General features: G+C 33.1%; 1 protein-coding gene across 9 annotated transcripts in view; it reads left to right on the top strand.

Moving 5' to 3' along the window:
• The window catches only part of USP15 (ubiquitin specific peptidase 15), a 118,016-nt gene that overhangs the window by 60,573 nt on the left and 38,274 nt on the right, over positions 1 to 19,169 (top strand). For 3 of the 9 annotated variants that reach the window (XR_007153812.1, XR_007153813.1, XM_047865642.1), the window contains exons 7-8: positions 8,133 to 8,219; positions 14,661 to 14,805. Coding sequence is in view for 6 of the 9 variants with exons in the window: in XM_047865642.1 (XP_047721598.1) it covers positions 8,133 to 8,219; positions 14,661 to 14,805 (232 nt within the window). In the remaining 3 variants the exon portion in view is untranslated. Of the gene's footprint in view, positions 1 to 8,132; positions 8,220 to 11,018; positions 11,100 to 14,220; positions 14,238 to 14,346; positions 14,434 to 14,660; positions 14,806 to 17,797; positions 17,848 to 19,169 lie in introns of those variants that run through there. The other 6 variants (XM_047865646.1, XM_047865650.1, XM_047865647.1 and 3 more) reach the window with 6 other exon arrangements.

A 19,169-nucleotide genomic window follows, 5' to 3' on the forward strand; every position in this document is an offset into this window, starting at 1 on the left:
TGCCTCTCTCTCTGCCCCTCCCCTGCTGATGCTGTATCCCTCAAAAATAAATAAACACTAAAAAAGAAATTAAAAGAAATGGGGAAAGTTTAAAATTGGTCTTGTTTTTCTTAATAAGATAATTTTTGTTTTACAATGTTGGATTTTACAACATGGGGTTCTTTTATGTCAGATTTGAAAATAACTATAAAATCTTTCATTGTTTTGCCATGTCAGCGTTCAAACTTAACATCTCCATATTTTGGTTGCTCAAAATGGTTTTTTAAATTACATGGTTTTCATGTAATTTAATTATTAAGTTAATTTATCAAGAATATTCAGGTAATTTATCGAGTTGTATTTTTCTGTTGAAGGAAGAAGTTCAACTTAGCCTTGAATTGCATGCTTTTAGTTGAAACTCCAGTTTGAAGTAGGGCAGTTCAGATACTATATTTGTCAGGCATGAAGTTTGAATTTCTGTCTTCGTGAAATAATTTCAGTTAAATTGATGTTTTACTGTTTTCTGTCTTGTTTAAGACTTGGATCCCTATTTTATATTATACCTAGCCCAAATTAGCCAAAGTTAGTTTAACACTAGGTTACTGGCTTAGTCTAATCTATGAGTGATATTCTAAGCGCTTTTTTTTTCTCTCTGTTCTCCTTAAAAATCCACTAGAGCAGGGTTGCTGAGGAACGGTGTAATTTCTAAATTACTTCAAAGAAATAGATCTCAAGAGCTCTGGTTATAATCCACAGACTGGCTAGTCAACCCCCAAATTAACTCCACAAATGTTAGCTAGATTGGGCTGTGTATAATTTATGTCAGAAGCTGGAATCAGAATAAATAAGTGATCTGTTAACATTTATCAGTAATGTCTATAATGGCATTTAAAATTTTTTTTTTCAACGTTTATTTATTTTTGGGACAGAGAGAGACAGAGCATGAACAGGGGAGGATCAGAGAGAGAGGGAGACACAGAATCGGAAACTGGCTCCAGGCTCTGAGCCATCAGCCCAGAGCCTGACGCGGGGCTCGAACTCCCGGACCGGGAGATCGTGACCTGGCTGAAGTCGGACGCTTAACCGACTGCGCCACCCAGGCGCCCCTATAATGGCATTTTAAAAGTCTTGATATACTTTAGCTTTACCTGTGGACCACATCTATCCTTCTCTTTCTTCTCATCATTATGCTTTTTAAGAGCAATCTCTCTACCAATGCTATTTATCCCAAATAGAGCATATCCCAATGCTTCCTAGACCTTGCTTTTTCTTTCACCATCTCCTCCCTTCTACATATGTATAAATGCCTACCATACTACCACATATATAGTAGACACTCAGTTAACAGTAATTCATTCTTATTTTTTTAATTTATTTGTTTAAATTCAATCTAGTTAGGGGTTCCTAGGTGGCTCAGTCAGTTAAGCATCCAACTTCGGCTCAGGTCACGATCTCACAGTTGGGGAGTTGGAGATTCACATCAGGTTCTGTGCTGATAGCTAAGAGCCTGGAGCCTACTTCAGATTCTGTGTCTCCCTTTTTCTCTGCCCCTCCCCTACTCATACTCCCTCTCTCAAAAATAAAAAAACATTAAAAAAAATTTTTTTTAATTCAAGTTAACCTACAGTGTAGTATTGGTTTTAGGAGTAGACGTGCTCATCCCCAACAAGTGCCTTTCTTAATGCCCATCACCTATTTAGCCCATCCCCCCACAAACACCCCTCTAGCAAACCTCAGTTCTCTGTATTTAAGAGTCTCTTATGGTTCACCTCCCTGTTTTTATCTTATACTCCCTTCCTTATAAGTTTGTCTGTTTTGTTTCTTAAAGTCCACATATGAGTGAAATCGTATGATATTTCTTTCTCTCACTGACTTATTTCACTTAGCATAATAGACTATTGCCATCACATTGTTGCAAATAACGATTTCATTCTTTTTGATCACCAAGTAATATTCCATTATACACACACACACACACACACACACACACACACACATATCTTCTTTATCCATTCGTCAGTCGATGGACATTTGGGCTCTTTCCATAATTTGGCTGTGGTTGAGAGTGCTGCTGTAAACATTAGGGCACATGTGCCCTTTCGAATCAGCATTTTTGTAACCTTTGGATAAATACCTAGTAGTGCAATTGCTGGGTTGTAGGGTAGCTCTATTTTTAATTTTTTAATTTTTTTTTTTATGTTTATTTATTTTTGAGAGATAGAGTGAGACGAAGTGAGAGTAGGGGTGGGGAAGAGAGAGAGGGAGACACAGAATGCGAAGTAGGCTCCAGGCTCTGAGCTGTCAGTACAGAGCCCGATGCAGAGCTCAAACCCACAAACCGTGAGATCATGACCTGAGCCGAAGTCGGATGCTTAACTGACTGAGCCACCCAGGCGCCTCTCTGTTTTTAATTTTTTGAGGACTCTCCATACTGTTTTCCAGAGTTGCTGCACCAGTTGCAGTCCATCAACAGTGCAAAAGGGTTTCCCTTTCTCTGAATCCTCACCAACATCTGTTGTTTCTTGAGTTGTTCATTTTAGCCATTCTGACAGGTATGAGGTGGTATCTCATTGTGGTTTTGATTTGTATTTCCCTGATGAGTGATGTTGGGCATCTTTTCATGTGTCTGTTAGCCATCTGGATGTCTTCTTTGGAAAAGTGTCTGTTCATGTCTTTTGCCCGTTTCTGAACTGGAGTATTTGTTTTGGTGGTGTTGAGTTTGATAAGTTCTTTATGGATTTTATATATTAACCCTTTATCTTATGCGTCATTTGCAAATATCTTCCATTCTGTCAGTTACTTTTTAGTTTTGTTGATTGTTTCCTTCGCTGTGCAGAAGTTTTTTTCTTGATGAAGTCCCAATAGTTCATTTTTGCTTTTATTTCCCTTGCCTCTGCAGACATGTATAGTAAGAAGTAACAGTAATTCATTCTTTTCTTTCTTTTCCAGTGTCATCTTCCCCCCAGCCTATAAATATAAATCTATCCTTTCTTTAAAAACAAAAATAAAAACAAAAACCGTAAACTTACTCCAAATACCATTCTTTATTTTTTTTTTTTTCCTTTGTTGGTCAACTTTAAAAAACTAGTACTTACAGGGTGCCTGGGTGGCTCAGTCAGTTAAGCATCCAACTTCAGCTCCAGTCACAATCTCATGGTCTGTGAGTTCGAGCCCCACATTGGGCTCTGTGCTGACAGCTCAGAGCCTGGAGCCTGCTTCTGATTCTGTGTCTTCCTCTTTCTCTCTGCCCCTCCCCTGCTCATGCTGTCTCTCTCTCTATCCTCTCAAAAATTAATAAACATTAAAAAAAAATTTTTTTTTTAATTTTTTTTTAACGTTTATTTATTTTTGAGACAGAGAGAGACAGAGCATGAATGGGGGAGGGTCAGAGAGAGAGGGAGACACAGAATCAGAAGCAGGCTCCAGGCTCCGAGCTGTCAGCACAGAGCCCGACGCGGGGCTCGAACTCACGGACCGTGAGCTCATGACCTGAGCCGAAGTCGGACGCTTAACCGACTGAGCCACCCAGGCGCCCCTAAAAAAGATTTTTTTAAAGGTAGTACTTAATTATTCCTTGCCACTCATTTAACAGTGTAACAAAGTTCTCATTTGACTTTTTCTCATTTTGTTTCATCTTATTTGACCTTTCTGTAATACTTCTTTTTGTTAACTATCTCCTAAAGAAATTCTCTTAATTTGAGTCTATGATTCAAGAGTGTTTTCACTTTCTCTAACCAATTCTCTGGCTGGCTGGTGCTCTTCCTTTCCATAACTGCCATGTTTGCTTGTGTGGGTTGTGTACTGCACAGTTTTTGGGCATTTTCCACATTGTAATCTCTCTGTGAAAGGACCTCCTTGGAATTGTGCAATGTACAGCTTGTCTATATGCAGCAGCTCTGCTCACAACTTCAATGCATTGATACTTCACAAATTTCCATCAGATGACCCCTCCTTTCATACCATAATAGATTCTCAAAATCAGTGGATAGACTATGCTAATTCTGTCCCTCAGCTCAAACCCACACAAACATCCCATTCTGTATTTCTAGCCTAGAACTCTCTTCTGAATTCCAGACTTTTTCTAAATGTGGTATAGGTTTCGCCATATAAGATCCACCTACAATCTTTTTTACCCCACCTTCTCCCATTCCCTCAACCTAATCTATAGCCATGTCCTGTATTCCCTACTTCAGGTACCATCTCAGAGCCATCTTGAATTCCTCTTTCAACTTCAATCTTTTCATCTAATTAGTTAGCAGTCTTGCACATTCTACCTCCTAAATCAGATATTTTGATCTTAATACCCCTTTACATTCTTAAAAATTATTAAGGACCCAAAGAACTTCTTTTATATGGGTTAGAAATAAAAAATAAATTTTTAAATATTTATTTAAAAATAATACTAAACTATTGTATCTTTACATAAGTAACATTTTTATGAAAAATAACTTTCAAAACAAAAAAATTATACTGAGAAGAGTGGAATTGTTTTACATTTTTGCAAATTTAATATCTGACTGAATAGAGGACAACTAAATTCTATGTGCTTCTGCATTCAGTTTATTGTGATACATTGTTTGGGTTGAAGTACATAGAGAATACTGAGCCTCACACAGATAGGTAGAACAGAGAGAAATATTTCAAATAATTGCTACCACATCTAAATGCAACCGGTGTTAGTTTAATGATCAAAGTTTAATCACAATGTGGAATCTGAAACTGAAATCTTATCAGTGAACTTTTTATACTGTTATTTTAAAAATCTATCATGTGTAGGGGTGCCTGGGTGGCTCAGTCAAGCATCTGAGGCTCAGGTGATGATGTCACAATTCATGAGATCAAGCCCTACATTTGACTCTGTGCTGACATTGTGAAGCCTGTTTAGGATTCTCTCTCTCTCTCTCTCTCTCTCTCTCTCTCTCTCTCTCTCCCCCTCCCTCCCTCCCTCCCTCCCCCCCCATCCCTCCCCTGCTTATGATCTCTCTCTCTCTCTCCTCTCTCTCTCTAAATAAGTACATAAACTTAAGAAATATCTATCATGTGTAACTTGATGTAGTTGGAAAATACTAATTGAGTTATGCAGACAGTCCAAATTAATGACATATTTCATTCTACAATATTTTTAAATCACATTTGTTAAAACGTTACCAATCTTACAAGTATTGGGAAGCTGTCAAGCCTCATGGTGGCAAAGTCAAGTTTTACAAAATTCTGTTTTTTATATGATCACTTGAATGTTATCATTGGCAACAAATACTTTGTTTTCCTTGAAGTGATAGGCTCCCTTCATTTATTTTTGAGAAGATGTTCTACCATATAGCCTTTTATGTGAAAGAATGTTGCTGTGAAAAGAGTTGCTAGTTCTGCTTGAAATTCAAATAATTATGCAAGTCTTTTTCTTCATGACAACCATGTTACTTAAGTATAGAACCTTTGTGCTTTCTGCAAACTTTCCAGTTGGTTGCATAATAGTAAAAAGAAGTGTATTTAAGGGTCAAGATTTAATAAAATCAGTATTTTCTATTTTTTCAACATGGATATTCTTAAGTGAAAATGACCATTTTCTACTGCAAGGGGCAGTGAAGAATACAATGACTATAATTTGGTGCTGCTGCCTTAACTCATGCTAAGGTGTCAGCAGTTTCACCACCATTGTTTTTGTGCTATCATTGCAAATATCCACTCGTGAAAAAGGTCAAATAACACTTAAACAGCACCTTGAAGTTATTATGAAAATAGTTTTGACTTCATAGATGTACGGTCTGAAAGAATTGTGCGACCCTCTAAGGGTCCATTGAGAACCACTTCCTAAACATCCAAGACATGTTGCCCTTGCCCACTCAATAGTCTTAGCCCCATCCTTTGTTAATTTTATTAATCACCTCTGGTTTCCTAAATGATCTCTCAGTCTTCTTTCTTTTCCTCATGAATTAGCTATCTAAAATACAAATCTGATTGTGTAGATACACATTCTTCCAAACTTTTAACGTGCCCAGCATAATGAAATAAAATAAATTCCTTCATAGAATATAAAAGTCTTTTATTATCATGCCTACCTTATTAACTTCTGTTCCTGTCACTACCTGCTTCCTGTTCTTTAAGCCAAACTGAATTTATTGATACTTCCCTAAGCACATCATGGTTTCTACAGTCCCATACATTTGCATGTGCTGTTCTTTCTACTGGAGGACTCTCACGTCCAGTTTCTACCTTTCCCTCCAACTCTGCACATCATTTTGAATCACTTCATTTTACTACCCACAAAATTTTAAATTTTGTTATAATTTTGAAATTTGTTACAGGACTTGCACTATGTTATAGTTACTTTGCTTATGTGTCTTTTTCTCCCATTAGATTGTGAGCTATTTGAGGTCAAGAACTGTGTCTCTCCTTGTATTCCTAGTATTTACCAAGAGCAAGGCTTATAGTAGTCACTTAATAAATGTTTTGAGTGTTTCAGTGAATTTCATAGAAACTTCTAATATTATCCTTGGATAGAGTTGCTAATGAATAATAAAAAAGGGGAGAGGTGGGCAGAAAAAGGAAAAAAATATGTGTGCCTCAGCCACTTTATTGGATACAGTAATGAATCTTTTCAAAAATTTTATTGCAAGTAAAATTTAAGAGAACATTTCAGTTTATTTCTGTGTTTCTGAAAAATTGAAGTGAATTAAACTAAAATGCAGTAAATGAATCACATTTTGAAAAATTAACTTCCTTTAATTCATTATAACTCAATCTCTAATAAACTCGGGGGTTTTTTTACTTTGCTAATTTAGCATTCTTAACATGAAAGCAAAAATGCCAGGATACTTCTATATTTCTATTAATATTTAAAAACTAGTACCTTAAAATATTAAATAACATTTTAGATGTGTTCTCTCTTTTATGTTAAAACTTGGCTGATTGTGTTTTATGTTTTTAACTTAAGCACGGTAAAATAATATCTTGTAAGATCTTCTGTCAGAAAGGCTTCTAAATAGAAGTCTCACTTAATGTAATCTACCTATATACAACCTGTATCAACAAAAAGAAGCACCTTTAAAATAAGAAAAAAATCTTTACCGAGATTTCATAATATACAAAACCTCAAAAGATAAATAAAATTTTTGTGTGTAAGACATTTTTTTGCCCAAAATTTATTCTCCAAAATATGTTGCAAGTATATAGATTAGGTGAAATCCAAATCACCTAAAATTTATAGACTTCAAACAGATTCTGTAGATATACTTTCCTGCCCATTGACCATTTCATTGTTCATTAGCACCTAAGTAAAGGAAATAAAATAATTTTTTAAAACTACTCACTTTGGACCTCACTAATTTAGAATTTATGATGACTGAGATGCTGAACTGAAAGTTAGCTTTTTACAGCTCATAGACTAGATGTTACCTCATAAAATAAAATTATTAACAAAATTACAAGGGAAATTAAATCTTTAAGAAAGTAATCATTCCTATGTAATGGATTTGTGATTATAAGTTATGCCTTTAAAGCATATTGGTTGATTAAAAGCCATTAGCAATTGAGATTTCTCCAAAAAGATTCTGAATTAATGAGGTGTGTAATATATAGTCAGATGTATGTCCTTTCAGTTTTTGCAGAGATAACTTTGGCCAAAAATTAATTCTTGGGATTTAGTTTTGAATTATTTTATGCTATTCTGTCCCTATTGCCTTAGATGTTAAAGAATTGTTAAATTCTCAGATATCTGTATCATTCTTGTGTATAATTAGAATGCCATGGTACCCACTGGGACCCAAATTGGGTTGCTTTTATGCGCTTCCTTTAAAAAACTGATATTTTAGTTCTACTCATTTAATGAAATTATTGATTGTAAAATATTAAAAATGGTTACTTGAACTCAGAAATGGGTGTACTGAGTCAATAGATATATAAGAATAATAAATATCAAGTTGTATATTTAATTTGGTAAATTTCTTTTGAAAATAGTTCCCTTTTGTACCATTATTTTTTGTATGAAAGAGTACATAGGAAATAGAAAAACAAAGGATATACAGTGATTTTTGCTCATGAATCTGTTTTCCAGCATTCATTTACTACATACATTGTCATCTGTCTTTTCTTTATTTCATAATTAATTTCAAAATTCAGCATTTTTTATCTAATTTAACATTTTCATATTTTTAAAGGTCCCCAGGTGCATCCAATTTTTCAGCTTTACCAAAGATCTCTCCTTCATCTCTGTCAAATAATTATAACAACATCAACAACAGAAAGTAAGCACTGAATCTTAAAAACTCTTTGTTTAATCGATCGCCCTATTGTGGTTGCAAAAAATCTCTTGTATCTAAAATTTAGGATAAAGTCTTAATGCATTAAAATTGATTTTTTTTTTTTAAATTACGGATCACTTCTTCTAGGAGTAACTTTACAAGAAAGAAAGCACCGTTATAAACTTCTTTAATACATACACTATAGTAATTCACAAAAAGAGAAATAAAGTACTTTCAGAATTTTACATTTTAAACGCTAATTATTGAAATTTATATAGAAGTCTGTTAGAACTCGATTTTTTAGGAAGAGTGTAAATTTCAGATGTCATTGACCTACAATATGTAGTATTTTTTAAAAGTGTGTATCAGTGATTCTCACCTGGAAAGCATACACAGATTTTCACGTTCATTAACAGGCCATCACTTTTTCTTTAAAAAGTTTAGAGAAACAATTCCTTTGCCCCATCATGAATAATATTCACAATCTTGGAATTTGTAAGAGTTGTGTGAAAGTGTGTGTTGTATGGCCATAAGAAAAAAGGTTAAAAATCACTTGGACTGCACTGTAACATCTGACATGAGTGTATTACCTTGAAAACTGGCTTGGTTTCTGTTTTCTAGAAAAGGATAAAAAGAAACCTTTTATTGTTTGTGATTCAGTCAAATTAGGGGAAAACCTTTAATCTAGACAATTTTATCCTTGTTTTATTTTTTGAATATATACATTACATTGTCATTTATTTTTTAGGTTGACTGTATTTATGTAGTTAAATATTTGCATTGTTTGGCCAGTTCATAAAGGGCGTCTGGTTTCCCAAAGAATTAATTTGAAAAGAATAAGGCTATTTGTGAAATAATATTTAAAATAACATCATTAAATGAATTTATAGGTTAAATTCATTTGACCTTAAAATTCATATTTAAGAGGGATTGACAAAAAGATTTTAATGTACATCTAGATTATAAATGTGTAAGAATACCCAAAGTAATTTTGGAAAGGAAAATGAGAAAGGATTAACCCTACTAAATAATGACAACCTGTTATAAAGATATAAGGTTTCAAGCAGCATAGTAGTGACCCAAGAATAACATCTACAAATCAATGAAATAGAAAAGACAGTCCAGAAACAGCCCTTTATACATAAAAGAATTTAATGTGATCAGAAAACATTGTAGACTAATGGGGAATGGGCAGATTATCCAGGAAATGTTGCTTGGAAAATTGGATCACGATTGAGAATTTCTTTGTAAAACTTTATATTAAATTGACTTAAATTGTTAGGCATATAAAAATTGAAAGGCAAATAAATGGCAAAAATACTTGCTACAAATAGCAGAGGATAAATATTCTTAATATATCAAAGCTGTAAAGATCCGTGAGAAATTTTCTAAGACAAGTAGAAAACTGGGCAGTGATGCAGCTGGCAATAAAAGGAAAATAATTAAAATATATAAACATTTAGAGGTGCCTGGGTGGCTCAGTTGGTTGAGCGTCCGATTTGAGCTCAGTTCGTCTCACTGCTGGTGAGTTTGAGCCCCACATCCGGCTCTGTGCTGACAGCTCAGAAGAGCCTAGAGCCTGCTTCAGATTCTGTGTCTCCCTCTCTCTCTGCCCATCCCCTGCTCATTCTCATTCATTCTCTCCCTCTCTCTCTCTCTCTCTCTCTCTCTCTCTCTCTCTCTCTCTCTCAAAAATCAATAGACATTAAATAAGATAAAGTAAAATGTATAAACATTTAAATATTCAAATTCACAACTAACTAGAAATGTGCAAATTAAAACCATAAAAAACTATCCACTTCTTTCCATCTCAGTCTCACTGGGAAACATTAAGTAATTATACTTATTCTTGCAAGGAGTGGTTGGAGTATCAAGATTTAAAACATTCATCCCCTTTAGTAGTTTATAAAAAGACATGTACCATAGTGTAATAACATTACATTGTATTGTAATAGTGAAATATCAAAGACTCTATCCAGTATTGCAGTTTAGTATGCTCTTTTCTGTTTAAAAATGTATGTCCACAGGCAAAAAAGTGAAAGGGAATACCCTTATAATCTGGTTTGTATTATTTTATATGGTATCTTTTAATTAAATTCATCAAAGTAATTTTTTCATAGGCGATAAAGTACTTCTTGTATTTCTACCAATTGGAGATGCTCACACATTTACTGTAAAAGAAGCAGTTCCAGGTATAATGTGTTTATAGTTATTCTTTGGAGAGACTTTTAACATTGTATGTAGACTGTATTGAGCATAGACTGTATTTTGACCTTTTGACTGGAGTTGTCTTATTAGTATATGTGGTCTGGTGAGTCTTTGTTTTTGTCTTATCTCCCTCCTGTAGTAAAAATATGATGTTACAATCGGATCTTAAAACCTCTGACTGCAGAAGATACTGAGAGGAATTGGAGGATTTTCTTAAGTTTAAAATATGATTAACTAATGATTCTCCTCCCATGGATAGATTATATTTTTAGGTATTTATAGTTGTTTAATTTAGACACTAAAATAGTCCTTCAAATTAGGAAATTTTTATAGCAAATAGCTAATGAGTTACCACCACGCTTAAAAGTCAAGTTTACTTTTCTTAGGTGGAACAAAATTTATAAAATGGAAAAAACTGTTTTACATTAATTTGACTTAGTATTTTGATTATTTTAAATTAATATTTGAATTTAAATTAATATCGTCATAATTATCTAAATTATTTCACATAAAATTTCTTTCCATTCAGCTTGTAGAAATAAGAAGCGGCTTAAGGCTTCATATGGAAATAGCATGCTTCATTTAATTAAAAGTATGTAAAAAGGCTAATGACATTTTTTAGATACATCGCATTTTTGAAACTTGAAGTATGTGGAGATATTCTACAAGAACAAAGTATGTATGAAAATCAGTAGTTATGACTTACAAGTTTATATGAAACTATCTACAGTTTCAAGATTTGAATTAAATGGATACATTACTAAGATAAAATTTTTCACTACCAGAAATAAGGATATTGGTCATAAAGATAGTAACAAAGTATACTTGGAACTATTTCATATACATTTAATAAAGCTTTTACTAAAGACTAATATTATGAAGAATCATTTGTTCACCCTGATGTAGTAATTTTGCTTGATCATACATACAGTATTTGGTTGTGCCTTGATAATAATTTAAGTACATTTTTAATATGCACCAGTTTCTTTCTGTTCACTGCATTTTTCTGTCTTGCTGCATTTGCCTTGATAGAATACTGCCTTTAAAAAAATCTTTTTAATGTGTGTGTTGTCCCAACTCGTGGCATTCCACATCAGAACACATATCTATTTTTATGTTAATTCATTTAAAGCTCTTTTATTTGAAATGGAAATGACTCCCTGTAAGAGATTAAACTGTGAAAAAGAACTTGATTTTGGAGACTGCCAGAGCTAGCCAGCCATATGGCTCTTTACAAGTTACTTCTGGAAAGCATCATTCATTAACTGCAAAATAGGTATCATTGTACTTATGAGGATTAAATTATAGATTTTTAATGCTCATAATGTCAAGTGTAAATGCTAATTGAAAAGTCAGTCTTAAATTTGTATAGATAGAGCTCACTGTTACCAAAAAACAACTTACTTTTTTCAGTGTCTTCATTTAGGGTGATAAATTTATAATACAGAATTTATATAGTATAGTAAGTACTAAAATTCCCATTAAGATTACAGGCATATTTATTTTTGCAAAATACCATAGCCTTAGAGGATAAGGATTAGTTTACAATCTCTAGGAAAAAAATAGTCATGAAAGATAACAGAGGCTATCTTTAGGCCTAGGTTTCCAGGACTTTGTTGAAGTGTTTAAGAACTGCTAGTTTTGGTATTTTCCATGACTTTAATATTTGATTCACAAAGCACATAACATGTGGATTATAACTGGCTAATCTGTATAGTATTAACATATTTTAAATTTATCACTTTTCATTACTATCATTGAGCATCTAGACTGTTTCAGTTTTTGAGCAAGAATTATACTTACCCTGTCACTTAGTCTAAAATGTAGATATCCTTTAAGGATTCAAATTTTAAATGACAAAACAAAAGGGGTGCCTGGGTGGCTCAGTGGTTAAGCATCCGACTTCAGCTCAGGTCATGATCCCCTGGTTTGTGGGTTCAAGCCCGGCATCGGGCTCTGTGCTGACAGCTCAGAGCCTGGAGCCTGCTTTGGATTCTGTGTCTCCCTCTCTCTCTCTCTCTCTGCCCCTCTCCTTCTCACACTCTGTCTCTCTCTCGCTCTCTCTCACTCTCTCAGAAGTAAACGTTAAAAAAATTTTTTTTAAAGACAAAACCAAAAAATTGTTCTGCAAGTAAGTTTTTTGTTCATTTCTTAGTAAATAAAAATCCCTATCCTAGCAAATTCCATCCTGTTGCCACTACGAAGAGGAGAGCTTCCAGCATCCATTCAGGTTACTTGTGGGGAGAGATAGATATCTGAATATATACTTAAGGAAGATGTATGTAAATGTGTTTTTAGTCTTTTCGTGTGTGTGTGTGTGTGTGTGTGTGTGTGTGTGTGTGTGTGTGTGTGTATGTGCTCACGCACGTCTAAGCATGAGCATGCATTTGAGCATACTTTCCCTATATACTCTGCTCAAATTCTATTATAGTTTTATATCTGGAACATGTAGAATGTATAGAAAATATAGACCTTTCATTTTTGTATGTAGAGACCTTGATTTTTAGCACTGCTTATAGGACTAACAGAAAAACAGAATTTAGCTTTTTGTTACATGTCCTTGAAGAAGTTAGATTTGATAATCCAATCACCAGTTACTGACTGAAGAATTGCTAATAGGTGTCTTGTACTTTATTAGTTATTGGGCATATAAAATATGAATCATAAGGCTAGTGATCTGACAAAACCAAAAGATGCTTGTTTTTTGTTTTATACTTTTTTTTAGTTTAAAACAAGTAAATATAGTTATAAGTCTAGAAATTCTGAATTTGAATTAATCAAGGTTGCATTTCTTTGGGCCCTCTTTTTTTTTTTTTTTTTTTTTTTTTAATCTTAGGATATATTGCTTTTTTGAGTCTTGGAGTTGGTCTTTTTATTTGGTGGGGGGGGATATGCTCTTAAAAATGCAAAAGTATTAGTTGGTTAGCATCATATGTTTAGTTTTTGGTTGAGGTACTTTTGTTTAAACTGTTTAGCTTGTTGGTGTGTGTGTGTGTGTGTGTGTGTGTGTGTGTGTGTGTGTGTGTCTTTACTAAAGGGTTTGTTAAAACAGGTAGTAGTATAGTTCACTTAAAGTGTTATAATAGAAAAGTGAGAATATAGAAGCTACAACAGAAAGTATTTGAAATCTTAAGTAAAAATTATTTTTAAAAAATAATACCAGGAATAAAGTGTAGCCAATTGGGATTGTCAGGTTTACTGATTCATCATGTTTATTTGTAACACTGTATTCTTTTATTTGAACCATCATTTGCTTTTAGCAATGACCTTGATTCTCATTCAGGTTTGTTCTAATGAATAAAAAAATTATGGTTGAAAGTATGCTTTTGAATAATAATCTAAAGTGTCCATTGTAAATATTTTATAAAATAACCTATTAAAAATTAAGGAAGAATCCATCCTTTTCCACAGAATTATTTTTTATTACATGTAAAAAGAAAGAGGACAATTTAACTTATTGATTGACTTTCCTTAGTTCTTTCTAAAATTACCCTGGTTCCCTAACGTTGAAGATGACTTGGCTCTTTGTTTTTAAGAATAATATTTACTCTACTGATAGTCCAAATTATCCTAAGGTTATATTCATCTAGTTGAATAAACTACATTATTCTAACAAGCCAGAAGAAAGAAAAGGCAAATAATACTGGAATGTTCTTGCGTAGAATCATTTCATTTTGCAGCCTTGATCAGCCCAGGCTTTTTTCTGCATTTGAATACTAGATTTTGCTGGTCTAGCATAGAAACTATAAATAGAATCTTCAGTGCATCAGACCAGTGATGTCACAGAGGCCTTGGAAATCTCTTCTCTCACCTGTAACTAAAGCACAACTCCTGTTTCTACTGTTCTCATTCAATTATAGTAGCAGGATGTAAAAGGGACATAAATGAGATGATTTATTGCTGTGGGTGGTGTTTAAAATCTGAATGTTTTAAATTTGATGGAGCAATGAAGAATGGAGCAAGCTGTGGAGCTGCTCCGGCTAATCAAGGGTAGAAAGATATAACAGTGGTTTGTATTGGTTGGTGTGGCATAGTGTGCAGTGATTTTGTTGATGGGATGTATCTTGATTAGAGGGGTTCTTTTGATTTAGATTCATATCTTTAAAAGTACCTGAGTTAATTTTTTTTATAAAGAATTTAATTGACTGACCACCTATCTCAAGTTTAAAGTACTGTGTTCATATAACTATATTATAATCAGCTGCATTATGAAAAATATTCTTTGTTTTCTTCCAGTGTGAAAAATTCAAATTATTGTCTCCCATCATATACTGCTTATAAGAACTATGATTATTCAGAACCTGGCAGAAACAATGAACAGCCAGGCCTCTGCGGCCTAAGTAACTTGGGAAATACGTGTTTCATGAACTCAGCTATTCAGGTAGGTCCTTTCCAAAGTGAAACTCATGTGTTTCATGGAAATCAGCAATAAAAGAAGAGTAGACTTTTACATATCAAAACATAAGTATTATATATGTTTTGAAAGTTTCTGTTTTCATGGAAGATTTAAGCATGTATATTTGATTCACTCATTCTAGTACTAGTATCATTATCATGTTCCTCAATTAGGTGGCATATGACTGATTACCACATGGTGGAAGATTAACTATCACTTCATGCAAAAATATAATTTCAAACAGAAAACCTAGACTCTTAAAAAAAAAAAAGAAAGAAAAACACCACATGAGATCTCTCCTTTACATATTCAGTAGAAATTTCATGCGTTTTTTGGACATCTGTGGGAATGTTAGAGAATGAATCTTTTATGGTCACCAGTCCTCTAACTCTAAATAAATTTATTTTTAAATCTTTTTTTTTAAACTTAATATGAAATTAAGATTTTTTTTAATGAGAAAATTCTATGAACCTCCTTTTGCATACATATTTTAACAAATCACTTTCCCTTAAAGATCTTTTAATTTGGGGATATAATTGATCACTGCCCCTTTTTTCCCTTTGTCTCTCCGTGGAACTCCCCTTTTCTTCCTGCTCTGTCTATATCCTCTTCCAACTTGTTAAATATTTATGTCTTTGATCGACTTTGAAGTAATGACAATAATCTATATATTTTTTAATATCTCACTGTTTATAAAATTAGAGCTGGTTGTTTCATTCCCCTTTGATAGAATTCTGTATTTCAAAAAGCCCAAAATAATGGTATACTATTTTTGATATTTCAATTTTAACCTTTTTTTTTTTTCTTTTGGTCCTTTGTTTTGGGGTGTTTTTTGTTTTTGTTTTGCAAATTCTGAAATTTTATTTTTAAATATGAATTTTTTGTTCTCTATTCATATTTTAATAGTAAATCTCCTATGCCCATGTGTCATCCTACAAAGATATAGATTACATATAGAGTATGGATTAATTAAGGACATTATTACAATTCTTTTTCACTAAGAATAGTATACGACTCTTAACCACCCAAATTTCTAAATAAATCCATTTGTACTTTGGCATTAATCAATTTGTCTCCTAAATTAACCATTGCCTTTGCAGCATTCTTGGAAAATTAGAACTTAATTGTCATAATTCTCTAGATCAGGAATTGGAGATCTTTTAGAAATGCATAGGGGACATAAATATGCTTAATTTCTGATTTCTTGGTTTAGAGTTGAGCCACTCAGGAAATAGCCTTTCTGTTCAAGCATATACTGTGTAAGGTTAATAAACTCTTCCTAAACCTTACTCTTTGATGAGTAATATTACTTATACTTTAATGTGAATTTTTTTATTCAAAATTATTTTTCTGGGATCCTAGCAATTTTTTAAAACATTTACCTTTATTTTTCTGGGAGAGGAGAATGGGAACATCATCTGAGAACAAGTCAAAACATATTATTATCCTGACAGCTATTTAGATAAAGTGTGTGGGTGCTGAGCTTGCAGAGACAGGAACAGGCCAGACAGGTTCTCATTTTATTTGGGTATCTGTTGGACTACTCTACCTGACCTCTGAACATCATCTTTAATACCATCTCTGGAAAATGTTTTATATAAATGGTGGTTTCATCAGTACCAGAAAACCCTGTTCTTGTGTCACCAGGTCATAATTTTTGTATAACTCCTATCCTTGCACTGCCAAAATTATTTTGGTTATAGACACTTGATGAAAACTTGAGAAATTTTTTTTGTTTTATTTTAATCTAGTGTAGAAAACCAATCCTGATGCTTTCTCATAAGGATTAAGAAAATAATTTTAACATTATAGGCACTAAAAAATTTGAGTCTCTCAGAAAAGAACAAGTTCATGTTCATGCTAATCATTCAGAGAAAGCTCTGGCTTTCATTCAAACTGAGTTCCTTTGAAGGGATTATTACATTCTAATTACCTCTGCCTTTGATATAGTCTTTAGTGTTTTGTTTCCAGATGGTTATAATTTCTCAAAAATGAGTATTAAAATTAAATCTTCTAATCACTTATGTTGAGCTAGATTTGGCATTTGTTGAACTTTCTTGTATATGTTTAAGGTATCAGAAACTTCTATTAGTTTTTGCCTCACTTTAAAGCAGTGTTATTACAATAAGTTGGTAGGTCTATTGCTGACCGTCTCTTAATGTTATATCGCCTTCACATGTTTCATTTCAGTTGAAATTAGATTCATGAGGGTGAGGTTTGTTAGGGTGATAGTTTGTTACTTTCTTGTACTAGTCATAAAATAAGAAAAACTTTTAATGAAAACTTAAGGGATTTAAAATTTTTAAGCAGTGGATATTATTTCATGTCTGTGTCTTGGCTGGAAATTGTATTTTCTCTAAAATAAAAATCTCGGGGCGCCTGGGTGGCGCAGTCGGTTAAGCGTCCGACTTCAGCCAGGTCACGATCTCGCGGTCCGTGAGTTCGAGCCCCGCGTCAGGCTCTGGGCTGATGGCTCGGAGCCTGGAGCCTGTTTCCGATTCTGTGTTCCCTCTCTCTCTGCCCCTCCCCCGTTCATGCTCTGTCTCTCTCTGTCCCAAAAATAAATAAACGTTGAAAAAAAAAAAATTAAAAAAAAAAAAATAAATAAAATAAAAATCTCTACATCAGTTTGGGTAAGAGAAAAAGATGAGTTTTTATTTTTGCTACTTTTGACTTTTAATCTAAATCCACAGTTAGAAAAGCTAGTACTAGTTTCATTTTCTTAAAGCTTTTGTGATTTTTGATTGGTTAGATGTCCACTCTCAACCTGAAAACTCACCATTAAAGGGAATACAAAATGTTGGTAGCCTTTATCCCTGTTTCATGAACACGTATGTAAGTTGTTAGGTCTACAGATGAAAGGGGTAAAAGATAACTAATAGAGTAGATTTTTTTAAATATTTTTTTTAGATACTATTTCCTCAATTATCCTTTTTTTCCAGTTTTCTTGTAATACCTGTGAAGTTGAAGACAATTCATGAGCTTCAGAAATATTCCAGTATTTCTCCTGATAATTTGAATTTCAGTGTAACTTCTTATATTTACCAGTCCTAAAAAATGCATAGACATTTTAGTATCTCAGGCAGTATAATTACTGATATATTTTAAAAAATGTGAGTGGAAAGCGTACCTTTTTTTTTTTCTATGTGAGAATGGATTATGCTTATTAAGCTATCAGTAGCCTTGAGGTAATGAAGTCTTTTGGTTTCTTATTAAAAACTAAGTGGCACCAATCTTATTATGAATTTAATATTATTAGTGTTATTTAATTATATTGGTATTCAAGATTTTGTCTGATGTAATGGTATATATGAATATTAAATTTTTTTGGTGAGAGTAGTACTGCCATATAGTTCTAATTTCTTAAGTTAATATTTATTGAATATCAAACATGTGAGATACTTTTGGACATAAATCCTGACCTCATGAAGATTATAGTCTAGATAATTTGATTTTCACACTTTCTGTATTTCATTATGAAAATCTTTTTTTTTTTTAATTATTACTATGAAAAGTTTAATTCTATCCTCTTTTTAAACAGATGCAGTGAAGTTGTTTTGGGTAAAGGATGTGGAGTCCCATCTGCTTTCTCTTACTTTCTTTTCTTAATGGCCCCAGAAGCATTTTCATGGGATTCTAAGACTCTAAGGAACAGTCTAAAAACTATATTATAGCAAGAAAAAAAACACATTAAAAACTAATAATATAGATTAGGAGCACAGACTATAGAGTTACACTGTCTGGATTGAAAATATGTCTCTCCTGTTTATTAGCTGTGTTGCCCTGTTTACATTATTTCCACAACTCATTTTTCTCATGAGGAAAATAATAGTACCTGTATCTTAGGAATTGCATGAGGATTAAATGAGTTGAATATAAAGCTCTTAGAATAGTGACTGGCACATCATAAATGAGTAGGCATTAGGTTAATATTTTATCTTCTTTTTTTTTTCTTTCTTTCAATTCAGGGAGCTAAGCAGAGTGACTCTGGAAAAAAGTCTACCTTCAATAACCCCTGTATTTATTCCCCTTTCCTACAAGTCTTATTCCACTTGGGTTGAACCTAGTGAATGAAGAAAGAATTAATTATATTTTTAAATTATTTTTCATTCAGTATTATTGTAATAATGGTATTTATCATCTGCTCCATTTCTGAACTGTGTTTAACTCTCCCTACACAAACTGATAGGCAAGGAATATAATAATGAAGAACTCTTTGTGCATATTTAGTCTTCAGAGAGCTCAAAATTCTTGAGATCAGGTTATCCCTGGCCTCAGCCTCCTCAGTAGTTATGATTGTAGGCATATACCACCATGTCCCAATGGTACAAATAAGTTAGCAAAATAGT

Source organism: Prionailurus viverrinus, chromosome B4, assembly GCF_022837055.1.
Source record: "Prionailurus viverrinus isolate Anna chromosome B4, UM_Priviv_1.0, whole genome shotgun sequence".
NCBI classification, from domain to species: Eukaryota; Metazoa; Chordata; class Mammalia; order Carnivora; family Felidae; genus Prionailurus; species Prionailurus viverrinus.